General features: G+C 49.2%; 2 protein-coding genes across 2 annotated transcripts in view; one reads left to right on the top strand and one right to left on the bottom strand.

The window, feature by feature from the left end:
• The window catches only part of RIMS4 (regulating synaptic membrane exocytosis 4), a 55,729-nt gene extending 54,933 nt beyond the window's left edge, over positions 1–796 (bottom strand). Inside the window, exon 1 of the mRNA XM_030288820.4 lies at positions 458–796. Coding sequence (XP_030144680.1) covers positions 458–554 — 97 coding nt within the window. The 5' untranslated portion in view covers positions 555–796. The remainder of the gene's footprint in view (positions 1–457) is intronic.
• The window catches only part of YWHAB (tyrosine 3-monooxygenase/tryptophan 5-monooxygenase activation protein beta), a 290,680-nt gene that overhangs the window by 240,766 nt on the left and 27,864 nt on the right, over positions 1–22,050 (top strand). The gene's annotated exons all lie outside the window — the stretch shown is intronic.

The following is a 22,050-nucleotide window of genomic DNA, read 5'->3' as shown; positions in this document are numbered from 1 at the left end:
CTTTTGTTTTAGGATTTACTCTGCCCTCATTTAAACGGAATCCCATTATTCCTGTCTCCAAAAGCAGCATGGTGTACGGCGCTAAGAATCCCTGGGAACAATCAGCCCGAGAGCCGATGGTGTATAAATCAGAGTGGACACACCATCCGGCAGAATGGACGCCTTCTCCGTGAGCGCTGCCCTTCATTCACACAGAGGAGCTATTTGCAAACAACCCGTGTTTCCCATCGCTCAGCAGCCGGAGCGTGTTGCACCGCTGGAACACGCTCCGGTTTTACCCTCCACGGGCACACGCACGGCTTTGATGGCTTTGATGGCTTTGGCAGCGCTCCCCAGCACCCCTCGCACAGCCGAACCCTCGGCGGGCCGGGGATGGCGCTGACACGCCGCACTCCCCTCGCCTGCCCACACCGCACGGACCCGCCACCTGGGAACCACCGCCCCCGGCTCCCCGTACCCGCGTCCTCCTCGTCGAAGCTGTTCATGCAGGGGAAGTAGATGGCCAGGGCCTCGAAGGAGGCGGACAGGCTGAGGCGGCTCTGCGACCGCTCCATGAAGAGCCCGGCTCCGGGGGCGCCGCCGGGGGTCTCGCCCGCGGCCGCGGGCGGCTTGGCGAGCTTGGCCGCCCCATTCTTCACTCGGAGCACGGCCCGCGGCGTCTTGGCGGCGGCGGGGCCGCGCTGAGGCGGCGGGGAGAGGAGAGGCGAGGCGGGCGGGAGCGCGGAGCGGCGCGGAGCGCAGCCACCTGCTGCTGCCGCCCGGCCCTGCGCGCCGCCCGCCCCGCCCCGCCGATCGCGCCGCCGCCAATCGCGGCCCGGGGGCGGTGCGGAGCGGCCACGGCAGCGCTGACCCGCCCGCCGCGGGCCCGACCCCGGCCCCCAGCCCCGGCCCCGGCCCCGACCCCGGCCCCGGCCCCGGCCCCGACCCCGAGCCCTGCTCCGAGCCCTGCCCCGCGCTGCCCGGCCCCGGCTCCGCGCTGCCCGGCCCCCGGCCCTGCCCCGGGCGGCCCCGGCTCCGCGCTGCCCCCGCCCGCCGCGGTCCCAGCCCCGCGCTGCCCCCGCCCCGGTCAGCCCCGGCTGTGTTCTCGCCTTCCCCGCGCCGCAAAAGATCCTTCGCGCCCCGAGCGTCGGGATAACGCAGGTGTAGGTTTGCTTGCGAATTGATCTGAGAAAGTGAATTTGACCCAGCAGGGGATGCAGGAGGAAGAGCGTGGTCTTGGCTTTGATTTCGCGGAGTGCAACGGCAGAAAACAACCTTGAAGCTTTCAGGAGTAGAACCTGGAAGCTTTCTTCCGAGAGAGAGGGGATGTAAGTGACACCGGTGTCAGCCCGGCTCCCAGCCTTCTCCCGAGTACCTCTAGACACACAGAAAACCCTTCCCAATATACAAAAGCCACTATTTGGATGTATTCAAGCTCCCAGGCAGAAAGCGCATAAACCGGGAGGTTTTCCTTGGTGTGTTACATTAAATAGGAAGGCTGGTGCCAGCATTAAGCCCATTCTGCAGCACACCGTGGGGTACAATATACTGTGCTCTGTGAAATGAGCAAATTTTAAATCCTTCCCCAAGTCTCTTTTTTTCCAACAAGCTTTGTGGAGAATTAGTGGCTCAAGACTGCCAGCTGTCCACAGGTGCTGCCTATGACAGAGACATCACAGCATCTCCCAGTCCTGCTTTGGGGAAGGAAACACAGGATAGCCTTATTTATTCAGTGCCACAAAACCTTGGGATGGTATGAGACAGAGTGTTTTGCACTAATGATGTGGTTGCTGTTCCCTCAGGGAACAAAGGAAAATGTTCCCTGTGCTTGGTCTGTCCCCCCCGGTCCTGATGACTAAATGTCATCCCACTGAAATGACAGGCCTACTTGTGCTAATCCAAAAATGCATGTTAAGAGTCCAATATCTCCCTTAGGAAAAGTGTGGCTAAATATCCTGTATTCTCCATTCTCAAACAGTTAATACATCAATCCATTAAAAGTTTCTATCTACTGAAAGCCCTACCAGAGCTGTACTGTATTTATGGCTGCCAGTGCCAAGAAGGAGCAAGAGCAGGGCTGCTCCCAGGGAAGGGGTGCCAGGAGCAGCCTGTGCACAGGTCAGGGACATCCCTGTGACCAGACACAGTCCCCTGCCATGGGAGCTAGAGCAGGAGGTGATGGCAGTGGCCCCTATCAACACAACAGCTCCAAAGTCGTCCATGGAAAGCCAAACATCAGTTCAGGAACAGGTCTGAGACAGTCTCACCTACATCTCAGGCAAGAACTAGAAGCCCCCCAGGCTTGGAGGTTAAATGGAGCTCCTGACAGAGAGGGTAAATGTGAGGCCAAAAGGGAAGTTTTTGGGGCAGTTATGGCCAACTAGCTCGCTCAGCCCTGAGATCCAGGTTTGTCATTACTGGTAGTGCATCCAGAATGGCAGAGGTCATATGAATATCAGATGGCAAGATGAGTTTGCAGGACTTCCTAAAAGAAAATATGTTATTTAATTCAAAAAATAATCAAAACCTGCTCTGGAGTTAGTGAGATATATGAATTACTTCATCAAAGCTAGGCTGGGCAGGCAGTAAAGCAGAAGGAACAGAATGAACTTATTACAGACAATGATATCTCCAGGTCTGAGTTTTGAAAGGCAGGGGAATCAGTGAGGAATGTATTACCATATGCTTAAGAAGATATTTCAATAGCACCAATCAAGGCATTAACAGGAGATACAGGCACAAATTTAGGTGCATTAAAACTGTTAAGACAGCTCCTGTCTACCAGTCCTGCCAGCACATTTGATCAGAGGAGCAATAGGCATCTGTGAATCAAAATTTGCTTCCAGGCTGCCAGGCACAGAAGTTATCTAAAAGTGCTGACAATTGCTTTTTTTTTTCATCTAAAGACTGCAATAAAAAATTGAAATGAGGCATAGAAGTTTTATCTCAGCTTTATGTTGTGGCCATCTAAATTGCTCATTTCCCTACATCTTGAAAGCACAGTGATGGTAGACACAGGTCTTTGGAGAGTGAGTCTCTGTCTCCAATACTGTTTTCTTCACCAGCATACTAGGACTGAAAACCCTTCTGCTTTTAGTGCTTTGAGACCTCCTTTTGAGGTGCTGAGGAGGACCATCATCATCCCCACCCACCTCTGTGTACCTTTCTCCATGCTCATCCATCTGCCAGCTTCCTCCAGAGACACAGTCTGAACCCTTGCACCTGCACAACCCAGCACCACTTGGTCACACTCTCTAAATGCTCCTTTTGTGCATTTTTTTTCCCCAGGCTGTCTTACACCTCCTGCTTTACTATATCTGTGGGACCAGCCATGTTCAAGTCCTTCCCTGCTCCCATCTGCCACAGAGTGGCATGGGCTGGATGCTTTAAACACCATCCCTTAGCTTTGGTCTCATCTGCTTCTCATTTGACTGCTACATTTTGCTCCTCAGGGCCAGGACAAATATATGTCCTGCAGGGCTCTTTGAGTACTGGTTGGGCCAAAACATCCTAAACCAAAACCATCTGCCCTAAAGTGAGACAAAATGCATTGACAGCTGGAAATCGGATGGACAGTTAAAGGCGTAATGCCCTCCGTATGCCTGGAGGAAACTGTTTGTTTTGGCTGCCTGTTTAAGGGAAATAGGGATTTGCAATGAAGCTGGAAATTGTTAATCTCTAAGAGTTCTCTTCATTGATCAACATGGACAGAAAGCTCCTTGGGAGGGACTTGCAGAAGTGAGGATAAACAGGGAGGAAGATTTCTGTGATGTTGTAAATAAGCTGAGAGTGCAGCCGAGAACAAATAAACTCAAAGATTTACTACCTCCAGAACAGCACGTCTGTGGCTGCCCTAGTGGAAGTGGTTAATTGATTGTTTCCTCAGTGAAGCAGGCTCTGACTGATTGAACCATGGAAAGCTCTGATAGATTTTTCCTGCTGGCTCTTTCTCTACCCACTAGTCACATAGCTTATATTTTTGCCTTTACTCTTAGGTGTCTGGGTCAGCCTAGGAAGTTCATTTTTATACTGGAGCAAGAGGATATGCTGCCCTCTCCATCTTGTACTCCCTATGGTTCTGTGTATGCCTGTTTGAAAATAAAACCAAACTCTCTGATTTGTGTATGTTTGCTCTTTCTGCTCTCTCTGCCCACTGCTTGCTCAAAAAATAGTCCACATGCTGGGAGCTCAAATGCAGCAGAGAAACAAGCCTGCTAGTGAAAACACATCTCATACATAAATCTGCTCAGAGTAAATACAGCATTCCTAAGGGTGAGGAGGGTTGGGCTCCTCCCTGTCTCGTGCTACCCCTTCCCTGCCCTGAGCAAAGCTGATGCTGGAGCCAGGCAGCTCATGGTTGGCAGCACACTATGTTCCCCAGCACCCAAAAACAAATGCAGACTTGACCATCCCTGCTCTTCAGGGCTCTAATTGATTCCACTTAGAAGTTCCTCTTGGCCTTTCTGGGCAGGCTGGTATGGCAGCAGTTCCCTGGCCGCAGAAAGCAACACACAACTTTCCCAGGCATTGTCCTGGAGAAGGCTGTGGGAAGATCAGAGAAAAGAATGAGAAAAAATTCTTATCTCCACTTGCTGCACCTGTTGTTTGGAATATGTGGAATGTGTTATGGAGATTTGTTTACCAAAGGGTGGTTTCTTAATTAGCCAGTGGTGATGGTGTTTGGATTGAAGGACCAGCTGGGTCCACCTGTGTGGTGACTGTCTGCCAGGCGATGGGTTTTTTAATAAGTATAGTGTAATAAAGTGATTGATCAGCCTTCTGAGAAGCATGGAGTCAATGCTAATTATTACCTGGCTGGGGGTGTGCAGCGATGGGCAGGAGGTGAGATGTGCTGAACATGGATACACAGAACCAGGGACTAAACACCAGAGAAGGGCCTGTGGTGCCATGGCATGGCATCAGGCCAGGGTGATGCTCAGAGGTACTGGCTCACATGCCCAACACACCAAGTACCACAGCTTCACTGGGCTTGGTTGTTGTGCACTCACATAACAATATACATTTTAATTTATTTATTCTTTCCTGCTATTTGTGTAGATGGAATACTGCAGGCTGATACCTCAAAGAACCAGGCAAAGTATAAATACAGGGTGAAAGTCTTTCTTTTCCTCAAGTGCTCATTGTCCAAGAAGCCAAGACAAAGAACAGAAGAAAGTATAATTTTTTTAATATAAGTTCAGGGTATAAATCATGTGAGTTTTGGTTGGCTTGCCCAACCCTATATAAGGAAAATCTCTGTTGGAGCTAGGAACTGACTGTAGATTTCCTGCCATAATCTCAAAACTACCTTCTGCTTTTCACTAATAGAAGCAATGTTTAACATTAGCAAAATGAAATTATAAGCCAGACAGGTTTTTACAACATCCTTTGTTGGCTGGAATCCAGGCAAGCCAGGAGTGCTCTGGTTTGTGCACAGCTGAACCACATAGTGCCCTAAAGAGCAAGCCAGGCTGCTACCTGTGCAGAGCTTCAACCTGACACCCCATGTAAAAGCAGAGATCCTGTTGTTTTAGTCACATCTCTCTCACACCCTCTCTAGCTATCAAAAACAAGCCCACAAAGGTGCTAAATGACTAGTGAGACCGAGCCCAGAGGATGAGCAATGAGAGGCTGAGCCGTCAGCCTTGGTCCCTTGCTACCCTGCTTCTTCTCACATTTGTCTAGCCAGGGTTTTCCTGAGTCAAGAGAACTCAAGGTTTCACAGCACGTGCTGCCTCTGTTCTCACCATTGGTATCTACTAAAACTGCACAGGTTCAGCCCATTCAGTGACTTCCAACCCTGACTGTGGGAGTTTGGATGGGCTGGACACTCAGCAGACCATCTGCTCCACTGTGTCCTCAATGCTGAGGTTTGGGTCAGGCTTTTTTTTTTTTTTTTGGCTCAGCCAGCCAAGATGAATAAAAGGATATTAAATCAGGCTGATTCTCTTCTGATGACTAAAATGCAGACCCAGACTGATGGAGCGCAGGGTAGCAGTGATTTGCAGACACATTCTGTTGCAATATTCACTCACATGCGAAAGGGAAGAGGAAGCACCTGCATGTAGAAAGTGCTGTTAAGAGCAAGTACTTGTTTATCTACTTCCCTGATTTATAATAAACAAACCATCTCCCCAGGGCCTGTGCTAGTCCCCAGCTCCCCAGGATGGGAAATGGCTAGGCACAGCGAGGAAAAGCTTGAGATCTGGGCAAAAGGGAATGGAGATCAAAAGCAAGAAGGAGGCCAAAAATGCAGAAGTGTGGGAGGCACAAGAGGAGAAGGAAAGGACTGGGGAGTTTAGCCAGTGTAGAAAAGTTTTGCAGCCAGAGGCAAGTTCAAGAGATCTGAAAAAATGGACTTGGGCACATCCTGTGGCTGGGAGGAAAAGAGACACTCAGTAGGAGCTCATGTACACTAACAGCCCATCTAGCACCTCCAAAAAGAGGGAAGACCATCTGAAAACTCCATCAATAGTCATGAGCATCAGTGTTTTAAAGCTCCTGGCTGGCTGACCACACCTGAGGGGGGTGCAGCTCAGACAGGTGGGTGCCTGTCCTGCATGGCTGTAAAAGCACAGAGGCTGCTTTGGAAATCTGAACCACGGGGGTTTCATTCTATGAAGCATCCAGCAGAGCTGACATTTTGTGGCAAATATCCCAAGGGTTTGGGAGAGGAGTTTGGCAGATTGTGGCAGAATAAAAGGATGGAATTCTGCAGACAAACCATTTCCTTCGGTCCTTTCATTTGTATCAGCTCGTGGTGTTGGTGTTGTCACATCAGAGGCAAAGCTGGGAATGACAGGTGGAATTTAGTGCATTTGGATTTTAATCAGCAATTATTGTAAAACACAATGATGCTTCAACTGGTGGGTAATTTAGCTCCAATTCCAAAAATATAGACTCATCCACTCTAAATGTCCAATCTCTTCCCTCCAAGCAAACTAGCACATAGAAATGTTTGAATGATAACCAAGCAAAGTAATGATGGCTGGAGAATGAAGATGGCTCAGAGCTACCCAGCCAAATTACATATTAATAGAATGGCAGCCATCCCAGGCCAGGCTTAGAGAGACTCAGGCTTGCTTCTCTCACTGACACTCGAAGGGCTGTGTCTCTATCCAATTCCCCTGTGTACTCACACAGGCACAGAGGAAAGGAGAGGAAATATTTAAATACTGTTGTAGCAACAGTGTTCAGTGCCAAGACTGGGAAGCTCTTCTACCTGTGCAACTACAGCGTTTCTTGGAAGGAGTACAGAAAATAGAATCATAACATCACAGACATTTCATCTTTCTGGTCTTCTGAGTTTGTGAATTTAGGTTTTTAGCTAAGAATGCATTTGTGAGCTACCGATACATCTGGCTTTCAGAAGTCTCAGAGCTGAACACCTCCCAGGCACTCTGGGAAGCATTCCATAGCAGAGATCTGCCCATGCCCTGGACAGTCCCTCCAGCACTAAACCAGCTCAGAGCTTCACTGGGGAAACCCAGGAAATGAGGGCACATGAGCTCTGTGGTCCCCAGAGCTGGATGGAGCCCTGCAGGAGGGGCCTCACCAGAGCAGAGGCAGAGAACTGCCCCCAACCTCCTGGTTTTGCTGCAATCTTTGCCATAAACGTCCCTTAGAGCAGAGACCTCTCAGCAGCCCAATGAATGCTAATTTAATTTAATTTTAATGTTAGTATTTGGATCCTTCAGTTGCCAGAACATATAATCATGTGGACAAAATGTTCCTCGCTGCCACCTGCCTCATCTCAGCACTTCTGCTCCGCTGCAGGAGAGGCCTGCCAGGGCCATGGATGCTGCTGAAGTCAGTGGCTTTTGGACTACAGCCCCTTTGCACACAGTCCTCAGCCTGGGAGCCAACCAGTTTGGGAAATAGCTCTTTTAAATGAGTCTGCTGAGTCTCTAATAAGAAGAGGATAGAAATAATCCTTTGTGAGGCTTCCTACAGATGGGCTTTAGTACCTGTAAAAGTGGTAACAAATGGATTTGCTCCAGGATTGGATGGACATTGGCAGATTTATGGAATGGGGTGATACAGGTGCAGCACAACTGGATCTTGTGGGGACAAATCCCTGCAAGCACCTGAAGGTATTTCAGATGTGTTTCCATCTTGTACCTGCCCCTGGCCTGGGGTGGTCTCAGCCTAAAGGGTTTTTGTGTCCACAGTGCTGGGCAAGGCACTAGAAGCCAATGGAGAAGGGAGAAAATGCCTTTTCTTCATCTCAAATGCTAACAAGAGTTTGGTGAAATGTGTTTCCATGTTTATGGCTCTGCCACAGAAACTGCTTTAACCCTTTTTCTAGTTTTGCCTTGCCTTTTCCCTCCCTCCTTCCTCCAGGCTGCAATACTCTGTCCCCAAATGAAAGGAAATTCACTCGTCTGCAGTTAGCAGAGGGGCTAAATTTGTTATACATTATGTACATTCTTCACGATGCAGCATTTTTTGCTGAACTTGAGAGGAATTATGTTACATAAGAAGCCCCTAACAGATTGTCTATAGAACACTACACAAGACAAATAGTTCAAAGCTGTGACTCAAACTGTGGAGCTACAAACTGAAAGCAAGGCCAGTGCTGATCAACCAAGTGATAACACATGTTTGATCATAATACCCTAAAACATTGCATCTGCTTGAAAATAAACAGAGATCTTAATGACCTGTTGTAGTTATCACCAGCAAGCTCACATTTAGCTTCACAACTCTGTTCTGTCTTCTGACAGTCCCCAAAAAAAGTGCTCTACCTTTCAAAATGCTTTATCTATATATGCAATCAACAGACTGCTCCTTCAAGTGTTGTAATTCCTCTCTTAAATCTCTAAGTATAGAAAACTATAGAAGGAAATGTAGGGGATTCTGTACTGGGCAGAATGTGTATCTTCTGAAAGCTTAAAATTAAAGCAGCACACTATGAAATTCACTACAAGCATGTCTTGGAAATATATTTTTACATTGATTGTTTTAGTGCTCTCAGAGTTATTATATTTCTTATCATCTGCCTATAAAGATACACTGGTAGTACCAGTGAAAATCCAGATAATGTTTTCATGTTTTTACAGACACTATATTTCACCCCAAGTACTGGAATATATCACTCCATTTCTTATCTCATCTGTCTTGTTTTTATTCCCCTCTTCACATTTAATTTCAACTCTTTTTTACATTTGCAGTCTCATCAAATCATTCCCCTTTTTTTCAGTCTGTTTGAGGGCCTGGTTGCCAGGATTCCTAATGCAATTCAGGCTGCGTTTCACACTTTTCACAAGGAAAATTTTTCAAGTTCATTCAGATTGCTTCCAATCTTCAAAATATTAGTCCTACTCATTCAAATACTTAGTAAAAGTACTGTAAAACAGTTTACCATATTTTGCTTTTGCTGCCAAAAATACGCCTCACTTTAGAGTTCAGCTATTGAAGTGTTTATCATCATTGCCTGAAAATCTGCCCTTTTTAAACTTCAATTCTTATCATTAATGGTTTGATGTCCCCCATTTCACAAAGATATTGTGCTGAGTTGCCTTGACTCTAGTGGAAAACATCTTCAGTTTGCCTCTGACAAAATGGAGTTGCAGCAGTGATTCAGGACTGCTGAAAAACTGCTTCAATAACACAGGACACTTGTCATAGAAAAGCAAATATGGTTTGAATGCATCTTAGAGGTCAATAAATCTGCTGCTGGCTGGCTGTAGAGATAACTACCTTGTCTTACAAGGTCTGAGATTGCTTTTAGTTTATATCAGTAAAACTGTTGGGGATGTAAAATTATGGGCAGGAGGGATTCACTGCTCATAATGCATCAGCACAGATTGTTCCAGCTCCTGGTTGGATCCCTGATGGACTGGGGGGACAGCACAATCCCTTCCCTGGAGGTCCAGGTTTAGTTTAGTTTAGTTTTGGTTTTTTTTTTTATTTTGTAAACACCTTGTTAGTTTCTTTCTCTCCTGTCTCTAAAATTCACATCACCGAAGGAGATGGGGATTTTGTTTATCCAGCAGCACCTGCCCAAGGTCTTAGCAGGCTGATGACACACTCCTCAGTGCTGGGGGGCCCAGTGGCTTGAATCCACTTCTGTTTTCCTTGAACAAAGAGCCAAATTCAACCCGTATGTGTCAGTTCTTGCAGAGCTGTACCCTGAGTGTGTAACCCCAGGAGAGGTCCTGTTTCTCAGGGCCATTGGGACTGTGCTGTGTTCCCATGCAGCATCCCAGCTCCACACACTGCTCCACTTTTACCTTGAGCACAGATGTGCTCTTTCTCCTGCAGATGCATTGCTGCCCTGGGCAAATCACTTATTGGAGCAGATGCTGATTTTTGTTTTTCAAGGCAAAATGCATGCAATGTGAAGCCCTGGACAGACAGGAGCAAGTGCTCCCCCTGTACACACATTCCCCATCTCCAGCTGATGGCTCTGCAGGCATCTGCCCAACATCCCTGTGCCAGGGGCTCTACTTCCTAACAAGGCTGCTTTCCATAGTGCCAGCCAGTGTTAGAGGGGCCTATATGATTATTTGAAGGAAATGTGAAATACTCACAAAGGAAGAGATGAGATGTTTGGGGAATTAAAAACCAGGGTTAAGCCAGAGCCCCAAATTCCATGCCAATTCTCCCATAATGGATTTTGCAGCAGCAACCTGTGCAGCCTGTGGGCTGTACCCCAGCTCTGAAGGGTCTGATCCCATCATCTGGCTGCTGGGGGGGCTGCAGGGTGCTCTGTTGTCCTCACCTTGCTGGCACAGGACTCAAACTGTGTGAACACTCCTGTCCCCACATATATTCTGTGGGTGTTTTGTGCAGTGATGCAATGGAAAATCCACTCAGTTCTTCCTCAAGCAGAGGCAGGAGCTGTCTGAACACCTCTAGGACATCTGCTCTTGTCACATCTTGAGTCCTCTTTGTCTCTCATCAGTGCACAACTTAATTCTGGAGGTTTGTCATTGATGAGAGGAGGACAAGCTCCTCACCAATAGTAGGGTTTCCCTGATTTTGCCTGGTTTTCCCAGGTTTTTGCCCTGGGTCACATCCCTGCTCTTCCCTGTCCCCTCCATGAACACACAGGGAGCCAGAGTAGAGCAGTGCTGTACCAGCACCTGTGGGATGCTCAAGGGGCACTGCTCCTCTTGGCTGCCAGTTAGAGAAAAATCTGGAAATTGGATCCATCTCCAAGAGACTTTGAGTTTTAAATTTGCTTTCTGCTTGATTTAGCTATTTTCTGAAACAATCTAAGCAGTGAAAAGCCTTTTCAGAATAGAACAGGAAGGTTTTCTTTCTCCTGAAAACGCTGAAAAAAGATGTTTTGATTCTGCCAGATTTTTTGTTTGTTTGTTTTGTTTCAAAACAAAATTCCAGTCAAGCGCAGTAAATTTTGTGAAGTACTTTGATTTCGATGATTCTGTGTATGCTGGCTTAAATATTTTTCTGGCTATCTCCATTTGGGAGGAGCGGGAGGGAAGGCAGAGCAGATGTCACCCCGTGCGTCGCAGAGCTGGAGATCTGGCACCCGTCTGGCAAACAGCCTCAGGAAGAGTGGGAACATGGTGTGGGTGCAGCTGGGCACAGGAAGGGACAGCAAAGGAAGAGGGAGAGTCATGGAAACCTGTCTGATAAGCACTGATGGCCCAGCTCTGGCAGCAGCCTCTGCTGCTGATGCCCAAGTGACTTTGAACAAATATCTGTGGCCCTGTGCCCTCTGAGGAGGCAAAAACCTCTTGGACCACTGTGTCTACTAAAGAGTGAGGCTTTTTAGAGCTGTGGCATCTTTTAATTGAATCATAGAATCACTCAGGTGGAAAGAGACCTATAAAATCATTGAGCCCAGTTTAACCCAGCACTGCCCAGACCACCACTAATCCATGTTCCCAAGACACACCACGTCTGCATGTTTTTAAAATCCCCTCAGAGCTGCTCACTCAACATAACTTCTGTGTTGTTATTTTGAACACAGCCCTCATCTAGACTGCAAGCAAAGCAAGCAAGAGCAGTAATTGCCTGGACCTGGGAGTTTTTGTTAAGACAGGCAGTGTCAGAAGAATTTAAATGCAGATCCCAGCATCCTGCCGACACAAAAAGAAATCCAGGCTTTGCAAAGTCAAAGAGAAGCAGTTTTGTCCTCCTGGGAGCTACAAAATAGGTTGGGATGCCAAAAATAACCTGTTACTAGTTATAAATGCTCCAGCTCTTTTACCAAGACATGAAAACTTGAGCTGGGTTTAATACAAGACACTTGTTTAGTGTCACTGTGACCTTCTGCAGATTTGTCACCACAGCTTTAACCAAATTAAAGACTAATCCATTCTGTCACTTCATCACTTTATTCTTGCACAAAGCTTCCTCAGCAAGATTCAATCCTTTTTGTAATGGCTCCATTTCCTCTCTGAATTTATTTGCATGAAAACCTGGTTCCCAAGTAGTTGGTCTAAGTTGTCAGGAAATAGAGAGGAATTCAGGCTGCAGCTCTCAAGAGCACGCAAATTAAGTGGGAGCTCTCACAGGTGGCTTTGGGACTCGGGGTTGCTGCTCCCTTCAGTTTAGGGTCAGAGACCCAGCTGTCTTTGGATATTGAACAGTTTCACACCTGCATTGACAGGGCAGCAAGCTATGCCAAATTCCAGAGAGAAAACATTTGGTCCTTCTAAGAGAGTTATGACCCAAGGATTTTTCTAAGGCAATTAATCTAAAATGTTCATCAAGCTAGCAAATTCCTGCTCTAGAGACCATTCTGTTGGACACAGGGAAAACAGGAAACCATCTGAGCTGGGCCAACGAGATGCCCTTAGTGCTGGGATTTGGGGTGCTGGAGTGACACAGGCAGTGCCCACACAGGATCCTTCTCCTCCTCACCCTTCTCATCCCAGCTATTCCATATTTCAGGTGCTCCTTTCCAGTCTCAGGAGTGCCAGGCCCTGCTGTGTGTTCTGGAGAAACCAGGAACTGGACAAGAGGCAAAATTTTATCTGGAAATGGAGATGGCTCAGAGCCAGGCTCAACAGCCTGATACTCAGGGCTGGGAATGATCACATCTCCTGCTCCTTCTGCCTTCGCTGCTGCAACGCCCAAGCAGAGGGGAGAGGAGAGGCAGCAAAGGGGGTCACTGGAACAGAGATAAACAGAGGATAATCTTTCAGGCAACTATTCATCATTTAAAGCTAAAGCAGAGAAACAAATTTTGCAGCTAGCACAGCATTAAACAGATGGGCTGAACCACTTCAGCAGGAAGCAGGTGTCTCAGGGCTCTGAAAACCCACCCATCCAAGACCACAGGGTGATCATCCTGGGTGACTCAGGTGTTTCCAAGACAAGAAGGCCAAATCCCTTCCTGTAGCCACTGCTTTTATTGATTTATTTATCTGCACAATGTGCCAGTGATGTTTCTGGAGGATGCCTGCAATGGTACAGCCCCTGCCTGAGGAACAGATGCTCCTGGAGAATCATTTCCATTTGCAAGACCTCACATCAAGAGAGCAAACATGAGCTGCCTTCACCCCAGCCTCCCCCTCTGTCCCAGCTCTGCCCTGCTCTTGCCATGGCCAGAGATACTGCATTTTTTTTCAGTGCTAAAGCATGCAGAAACAGGTTTAGTCTCCATCTGGTTTGCCTGGTTTGTTCAGGTAGAGCCCTGGTTTTGTCCAGGTCGTGTGGGAGGTGGCACAGAACCAGGCAAGGAGAGTGGGAAGGCCCAGGGTTAGTGTTACACTCTGGTGCTTGGCATATTCATGAATTTTCTGAAGCCAGAGAAGGGACTGTGGAGCACTTGGGTGGGTAGAGCCCTGGGTGAGGTTTGGAAGAGTGGGAGGGGTGTGGGAAGTGCAAGGCAGACCCTGTTCTGGCGCTGTGCTGCTGTGAGATCCCAGCTCCCCTTCCCATTCCCTTTCCAGGTGCAGGCTGAGCCCAGCCTGTCCAGCCCTTGGAGGTCAGGGCTCAGGGAGAAGGAGGTGGCACTGGGCATTGCCCTGCCTGTGCCAGGATGTCTTCATCTCGGGGGTCCAACAGCTCTGGAGCCATGTGGCATCCAGGGAGCATCTCCCCTTTCCTCCTCCTCCTGGGAGCTCCACAGGCAGCAGACGCATCAGTGCTGGGGCAGCCTGCTTGTCTGCTCCAAAATCGAGCCCAGGAGGAAAAGGAGGAGGAGGAGGAAGAGGAGGAGTGCTCAGAGCTACCCAGAGGCAGCTGATGCTGCTGCTGCCGTTGGCAAATTGTGCCCTCAGATACCTTGACACCTCGCTGTGCAGCTCTGACGTCAGATGCTTCTGACAACTTTGCTGTCAGTCAAAAGCCTTTTCACAAACAGACACTGACAGTTTGCAGTGCAACCACCAATCCTGGCTGGCTCCTTTCCTTTCTTTTCTTTTTTAAGCACACATATTTAAATTTTAAATTGCTGGCCCATTGCTGGCCTCTTGAGCAAATGAACCTTCCCATGGTCCCTAAAGCTGTGTCCTCTCCTCTGCCTGCTCCCCACCCACTGCCACAATCCTCAGACCAGCCCTGACCCTGGGAGCCTCCCTGCAGCAAGCAGGAGCCTCAATGTACCAAGAGCCTTGGATGTACCAATATCATGAAGCTCTCAGGGTGATGGTGACTGGTACAAAATCCTGCATCTCCTGGGCTGGTCATGTTTAGCAGATAGTTGAGACCCTACAAAGGCTCATTTTCCCTCTTCTCCTTCTATTTATCTTTCTTTCCTTTTCTCCTTTTCTTTCTTGCAGGAGGAACCAGGGTTGGCCCTGATTTGGAGATCCTGGGTCCTCCAGCCTGAGGCTCTGAGGGAAGACAGATCACTGGGGTTTAGGTGCTTGTGCAGGGAGGCAGCCAGACAGCACTTTTTTCTCCTTTCTCCATTGTGCTGGATGCCAGGAAGTGTAATATTTGCTCAAACATCTCAGTAAATCCCCCCCTGTGCTACAGGAGGTCACCTTCCCTAATCTATGATGTCCAATTGCGTACCTGAGATACTGAACAAATAGCTTAAATTTAATCTGTGTTTGCTTCCACCTCAGGCGTGACAAATCAATTCCTGGGCAAGCACAGTTTCACCACAGGGCTGGGAACACACACTGGTCATGGAAACCTCAAAAAGAGCAGAAAAAAAATTAGCAAAATAAACCAAGTTTTTCCGCCTGTTGCAGCACCTCTGCATGTCAAACATCACTCCAGGGCTGGTATTTCGATGCCTTCAGCTGAGATCAAGACTTGCTGTGTTCAGGTGAGGTCCTGGGACAAAGGCAGCAGACATTGCTCTGGATCTCAGCAGAAGGGTGCAGTTTTGAGGAGCTTTGTGTCAGTGTTCTGAGGCACCAACTCTCCTTTTCCCTGAAACACTCCCACCCCATCCAGCACCAATGGGAGGGTGGCAGATAAAAGACAGCAGAAAAAAAGCAGAGAACAAGGGGCAGCAGGACTGCAGCAGGGCTTGGAAGATGTTCTGTTAACAACGTGGGTGATGGGAGGCAGAGAGGGATTTGGTTCTCTTGTTTCTCTCCACTCTCATTTTTCTTTGGATCATTAATGACCTTTCATTCAACAGCAGAGATATTAATAGGATGCTTCAATTCCAAATGTCCCCATCTCCCCTCTCTGCTCCCCCTCTCTTCACACTTCCTGGCACTCCTACAGTTTCCTTCTCATTAATTAAAACAAAGAACAAGCTTATACATCTCATCAGGGTAATTCAGAAACTAAACACATCAGCCATCTATTGCCCCAGGCACCGTAGATGGAGCAAAACCAGCTCCTTCCCTCCCTGCCATGGTTTCTTCTTGGAGCAAGGATGTGCTTTAAATGTCATTTCTCATCCAGGCACCACAGTGGGCAGGAAATATTGTGCCTCTAAGTACCCACTGTGTCCTGCCTGCTCTGCTGCCCAATTCTGAGCTGCTCTGCTGCCCTATTCTGAGCTGCTCTGCCTGGTGTGAGCCCCATGTCACAAGCTGTCACTCCCCTCTGCATGGCACAGATGTCCCTGCTAAGCACTGCCTCACTCCCTGCAGCAGCTCAGGGCTGGGGCTGCCCCAGCTCTGCAGCCACTTCTTGCCTCTGGATCCACTTCCCAGGCTGAGGGATGGACAAACAGTCCTTGGCATGCTGTGGTTTGGATCTGGCCCTTAGATGCAGCCTCCTGCTGAGCCCCTCTGCATGCAGGGATACAGCCCAGCCCTTCCCACGGCAAACACAGCACGGGGCTACTGCTGCTTATTTCAGGCACCAAAATTCAGAAGCAAACTCGTGGTTTCTACTCCCTTAGCGAAAAGTTTTTGAGTGGGATCCCATCAGACAGTGAGAGGGGGCCAACACAGAAATGGATGGGGGCTCACACCACTCCTGGGGATGGGAAATAATTCTGCACATGGATTCCAGGCAGCTGGGGCATGTGTGTGGCAGGAAGATGCCCACATGGCTCCAAGCCTGGCACTGCCATGAGACAACAAGCATGGTTTCCAAGGGAAAAACAGCAGAAACTGAGTGAAAAGGAGCATATACTCTTTTCTCCAGGGCTGAAAAACAGCACCAAATCTCTGTCCCTGGATGTAGCCAGGGAGAGGAGACTGCTGCTCACCCCACAGTGCATCTTTTGTACAAGAAAATCCTTAGCTTCAAATCTCCTAATTTACCCTGAGTTTTTCTCTTTAATAGTATTGATAGTGGGAGCCATATGGACTTGGTACTTTATTAGCTTAGAATAATTCAGCTGCTTTGTTAATCTCATCCCATTTCATAGGGTTCATTCCAGTTTGCTCGTGGTACATCCCAGGACAGGGCAGTGCTGCTGCCCTCGCTCTCCCATCACCCATGCTGCCAGTCTGGAACAGCCACCTCAGTGCAGCTCCTGTGTCTCCAAACACAGGCCCACAGATTTCTTTCATGTCTCTGACTCTGTCAGCAGGCAATTGGAGGCTTCTAAATCCACTGGGGTTTCCTACTGGTAATTGGAGACTGCAGCGAGTCCCTGCAGCTCCTCACAAAGCTTCTCCAGACCCTGGCAGGGAAAGAACTTGGCAGTCCCCAAGGGCCCAGACTTCCAGTAACACACCCAACATTGGGGGCCCTCCCCAGCCCCCAGGAGCTCAGCAAGCCAGGCTGCTCCTCAGCCACAGGAGCCACTTGCTGCCCCAAATGCTGGCCTTGTTACAAAGCCATAATTGAGCTCCTATGGTGCTAAATGATCAAACTGCTCTCTATTGAGAGAAACCAATTTGCCAGCAAATTTTCTTCTGCTCTGCCTGTAGCACTGTACCACTAAATGGTCATCAAAGTGGTGCTGGGCTTCCTGAGCATGTACAGAGGGACAACTCCCATGGACATCATGTTCCTCTCCTCTCCTCTCCTCTCCTCTCCTCTCCTCTCCTCTCCTCTCCTCTCCTCTCCTCTCCTCTCCTCTCCTCTCCTCTCCTCTCCTCTCCTCTCCTCTCCTCTCCTCTCCTCTCCTCTCCTCTCCTCTCCTCTCCTCTCCTCTCCTCTCCTCTCCTCTCCTCTCCTCTCCTCTCCTCTCCTCTCCTCTCCTCTCCTCTCCTCTCCTCTCCTCTCCTCTCCTCTCCTCTCCTCTCCTCTCCTCTCCTCTCCTCTCCTCTCCTCTCCTCTCCTCTCCTCTCCTCTCCTCTCCTCTCCTCTCCTCTCCTCTCCTCTCCTCTCCTCTCCTCTCCTCTCCTCTCCTCTCCTCTCCTCTCCTCTCCTCTCCTCTCCTCTCCTCTCCTCTCCTCTCCTCTCCTCTCCTCTCCTCTCCTCTCCTCTCCTCTCCTCTCCTCTCCTCTCCTCTCCTCTCCTCTCCTCTCCTCTCCTCTCCTCTCCTCTCCTCTCCTCTCCTCTCCTCTCCTCTCCTCTCCTCTCCTCTCCTCTCCTCTCCTCTCCTCTCCTCTCCTCTCCTCTCCTCTCCTCTCCTCTCCTCTCCTCTCCTCTCCTCTCCTCTCCTCTCCTCTCCTCTCCTCTCCTCTCCTCTCCTCTCCTCTCCTCCTCTCCCCCTTCTCTCCACTCTGCCAGAGAAATAGCAGGAACCACGTGAATGAGATCATCTGCTCCAAAATTACTCACAGTGAATTAATCACCCAGAACGGCAGCAACTGCAGTGGGAGTGAGCCAGGGTCACTGGGAAGGAGCTGTGGCTTGGGGAGGAGGAAGCAGCCCGGCATCAGGGATGCTGCTGCTTGGGCAAAGGTGCTGGAAGGAAGGGCCCTTGTCTTCCTTTCCTGTCAGCTGCCTCCACAGAGCCTCCACGAGAGTTAGGGTCGGGCTGATAGCAGAGTGCAGCCACCAGAATATATCAAATTATTTCCCTCTGTCGCCATAAATTAGAAGTGCTCATCCTGCTGAGAGAACAGGGCTTCTCCCCAGTACAAAGCCAGTCCTGAACCTGGTGAATATTTCCCTGCCCAGCAGAAAAGTGGAGAGGGGCAGGGAGGATGGTGCTGCTCTGGGAGGATGCTGCAGGCCAGCCCTGCTGGCCCAGGGAATGCAGCCAGCATTTGCACAGCTGTTGGACAGAAAGGGGCCTTTGCCTGCATCAGTCTGTGATGGCAGGTGACCACAGCCGTGGTGACAAGGACACTTTCACAGCAGTGTCTTACCCCACTACTCCTCAATGTACCCAAGATGCTTTCAGAGGTGCAGCTCCCTGGTACCCACCTCAGGTACCCTGGTGCACAATGCTGCCCCACTTTACCTCATCTTCTCCAAATTAAAAGTGCAAAGGTAAAAAGGTCCTTGGGAGCTGGCACAAGCTGGAATTGCCCAGACTCAGACAATTTAGGACACAGTGGGAATCCCCACGGGACTAAAGCAGCTGAGCTGGGCAAGAAAGAGCAAAGCAGCCAACGGAGCTGGGAAGAGAGAGCCATTACTGAGCAGGGGGTGAGCCGGCAGCACGGCAGCAGGAGGTGACAGGGAGCAGAGCCTTCCTCCTCCTGCCATGCCAGCTGTGACAGCGGGGTCTCAGCAGCCTGCACAGGAGCCCTGCCTGTGGGGAGGTGGCACAGATCCACTGCACAGACACAGCACAGAAGGGTTTCTGGTGCTCTGGGTCTGACCTGCAAACACCTCAGTGTGTGCTTCGTATTTTGCTCCCTGTCTCAGACTGCTCCTTCCTTCTCCCAGCTCCTGGTCTCTGTGGATCATTTAATGACATGTGATCTATACCCATGTTCACCTGGCATGCACCTGCATTCCCTGTAGATAAAATGATGTTCACACAGTCAGGAGTGAGTTATTTCCCACAGAGGGCCTTAAAGCACTTTGCATTTGTCACCCCACTTGCAGAGATGCAGAGACAGGAGTGGGCTTGCTCAAGAAGAGCACTTGCTGCTGGGTGATGGCACCAGATGAGCTGCAGGGAGCTGCTGCACAGAGACCTCCAGGCCTACCTGCATCAAGCCAGAGACACTCATTTTTTCTTTCCAAGGTATTTTTGCAGGCAAGGATGTTTTGATAGCATGACATTACCCATCACATGACTGGAGAGGGATGCCACACTGCAGCTGGGGACAGCCAGCTCCATTCAGCTCTGAGCTCAGTTCCCAGTCCCAGAGTTGGCTGCCAGCTGAATAAAGCCACTTTGAATCAGAGACATCAACAGGGACTAGCATTTGTCCCAGCTCCTGCCCTCTCTGCTACAGCAATGATGCTCACTCAGAACCAAACATTTGTCTTGCACAGATACATCCACTACACACCAGGACATGATGTCTGTGTGTGTGGTGGAAGAGGGACATTCGTGGATACAGTCACAAGTGGGAGCCCCCAGCAGCCCTGAGCCCCCAGGCCCCACCACAAAGCCACATCATGTGTCCAGCCAGGGCTGTGGCCATCCAGGCACTGACAGAGCCCTGTCCAGCACATTACTCCACCCAGCATCCCCCCAGAGGAGCTGGGCTGTGTTGCCTGGAGTTCTAAGATAATCAGGGGGTTGCTCCCCCAAGTGACTGTTTCTGTGGTGTGTCAGTGCTGGGATCAATTCAAAACAGGGATGCTCAGACATGCACTTCCCAGCAGGAGTGTGCATGCAGAACAGGAGGGCTCCCAGCGAGGGGTGTGTGTATGTGCTCAAGGCTTCTTTAGGGTTTTAGGACACTAGGGAAATTAGATATTTTTTTAGACCTCTCTTGCTTTCTGGAAAATTGCATGCCTTAATGAAATGTGCGTGTGTGGGCTCTAAGTCATCAGCAGCCCAGATAAAGTCCAAATCCATTTTGTTCATATTTTGTCTGTTTCAGAGAATCCAAACTATTTTGGGGGGATTTATGCCCCTCATAAAATCAAGCTCCTGTCCCAAAACAGCCATAAGAAGGAACAGCTGAAAATATAAAGGTTTAATAAAAACTTGTGGAGTAATTTGACTCTTAATCCCAAACACAATCTCTCCCCTCAAATAACTGCAGTCCCTGCAAGATTAAATTCTCCCTACGTATTGTTTTTAAGTCTGATACCTTCTATTGAGCTTAGCTGGGTTTTAAGTTCTTAAATCATGGCTCTGTAATTGCACATCTTATCCAGTTTGTCATGCAAAGAGTTCCCAAGGAAGATTTTGTAAAGATTTCTCCATATCTGGCAGTAGGGTGTGACACGTGTCTGTATTTTGAAGCTGCACTGTGCAGGGAATGCAAAAGGTCACTACTTTTGAAAAGCAAGAGGAGGCTGTGGCTTGTGTTCTCATTTTACCTCTGAGCAGCAGATCCCAGGAAAATCAGGACAACTGCACACTGTTGTTGAACTGGGTGCTTCACACATGATGGGGAGTGTGTTCCTGAGGCAGAATGGGTTTGGAGAAAGGCAGGACTCATCATCCCCTTTGCCCTGAGCTTCCCTTTCTTCCAGTAATTAGCAAAATCCCAATTCACAATGGATAACTGAAAATAAGTTTTAAGCGTGGGCTACAAGGAGAAACAGGCAGTGATAAAAAGAGACCTGGAACTCAGGAGACCTGGTGCAGCACCAGACCCACCCAGATAACCTCCAGCAAGTCCTTTGATCCTTGCATCCCTCTGGAAACACTGCTGAGGAGATGACCCTCTCCACTGCTCTCATCAGCCTGGACTGCAGCCCCTAAGGGTGATGCATCATGGTCCACATCCAGCTGGAGCTGTGGAGCTGAGGACACAGAGCTTGTAGCATGGGATGCCCATACCTCCTTTCTTTTTTTTTTTTTTTTTGTTTTGTTTTGTTTTTTGGTTTTTTTTTTGTTTTTGTTTTTGTTTTTGTTTCCTCAGGCCATGAATGCACAGCTCTCCCTTCCCAGGGCTTAGAAAATATCCCTCAGCTTTACTGCAGTTTGCCTGGACAAAGGCAGGACGCTGCAAAGGACTGGCTATGTTGGCTCTGTCCATGCAAAAGTCACCAAAATAGCTGCTTCATGAGCTCCCCTGGGGCTCCTGGAGAAATGCTCTGGAAACAGTGCCACTGCAACAAGCAGGTCCTGTCTGCATCTCGCACACTCAGCAAAACGTCACAACCTGGTTATATTTAAGTCCTCAGCTTGAAAATCATTGTTGTAACCTCCCCTGTGATCTGCCTGGGCAGTGTCATAATTAATGGTGCCCTTGCTCAGAGTACAAGTGGAACATGTGATGGCTCAGTGAGCTATAAATCACGACAGAGTTTCCATCTGGTCCAGCATCTATTTATACCTCACCAGCCCCAATTAACTTTGAAACTTGGGGCTGGTGATTAAAGAGAAAAATGGTTCTTGAAAAGTGTGATGGGATATGTGGCGATGTGATTGGGAAGGAAGAGATGGTGGAGGCTGACACTTTTCCACAGAGGGAACTGTGGACTGGTGTCTGCAAGCACCACAGGCCTGTGACAGGGGTTTCCTACCATCAGTGAAGGCTGTGACTCCCTGCTCTGTCCCAAAGTGTTTTGTGATGCGTTGCTCCAACCCCTCTGCATCTTCCCCACCAGATTCTGGGACTGCTTTGGGCTGAAATGCTTACATGCCATTCCAGCAGCACCCAGGGGTGGATGCACCTTGGGCCTGGCACAGGGTATAACATGCCCAGTGCACAGAGTGAAGGATGGTACAAGGGCTACCTGGGCCAGAGCATCCCCTGGGCAGATCCCCAGCCCTGCAGGGCAATGGAGTGGCTGGGAAGG

Source organism: Taeniopygia guttata, chromosome 20 (assembly GCF_048771995.1).
Source record: "Taeniopygia guttata chromosome 20, bTaeGut7.mat, whole genome shotgun sequence".
NCBI classification, from domain to species: domain Eukaryota; kingdom Metazoa; phylum Chordata; class Aves; order Passeriformes; family Estrildidae; genus Taeniopygia; species Taeniopygia guttata.
This window is presented reverse-complemented; position numbering and strand designations above follow the sequence as displayed.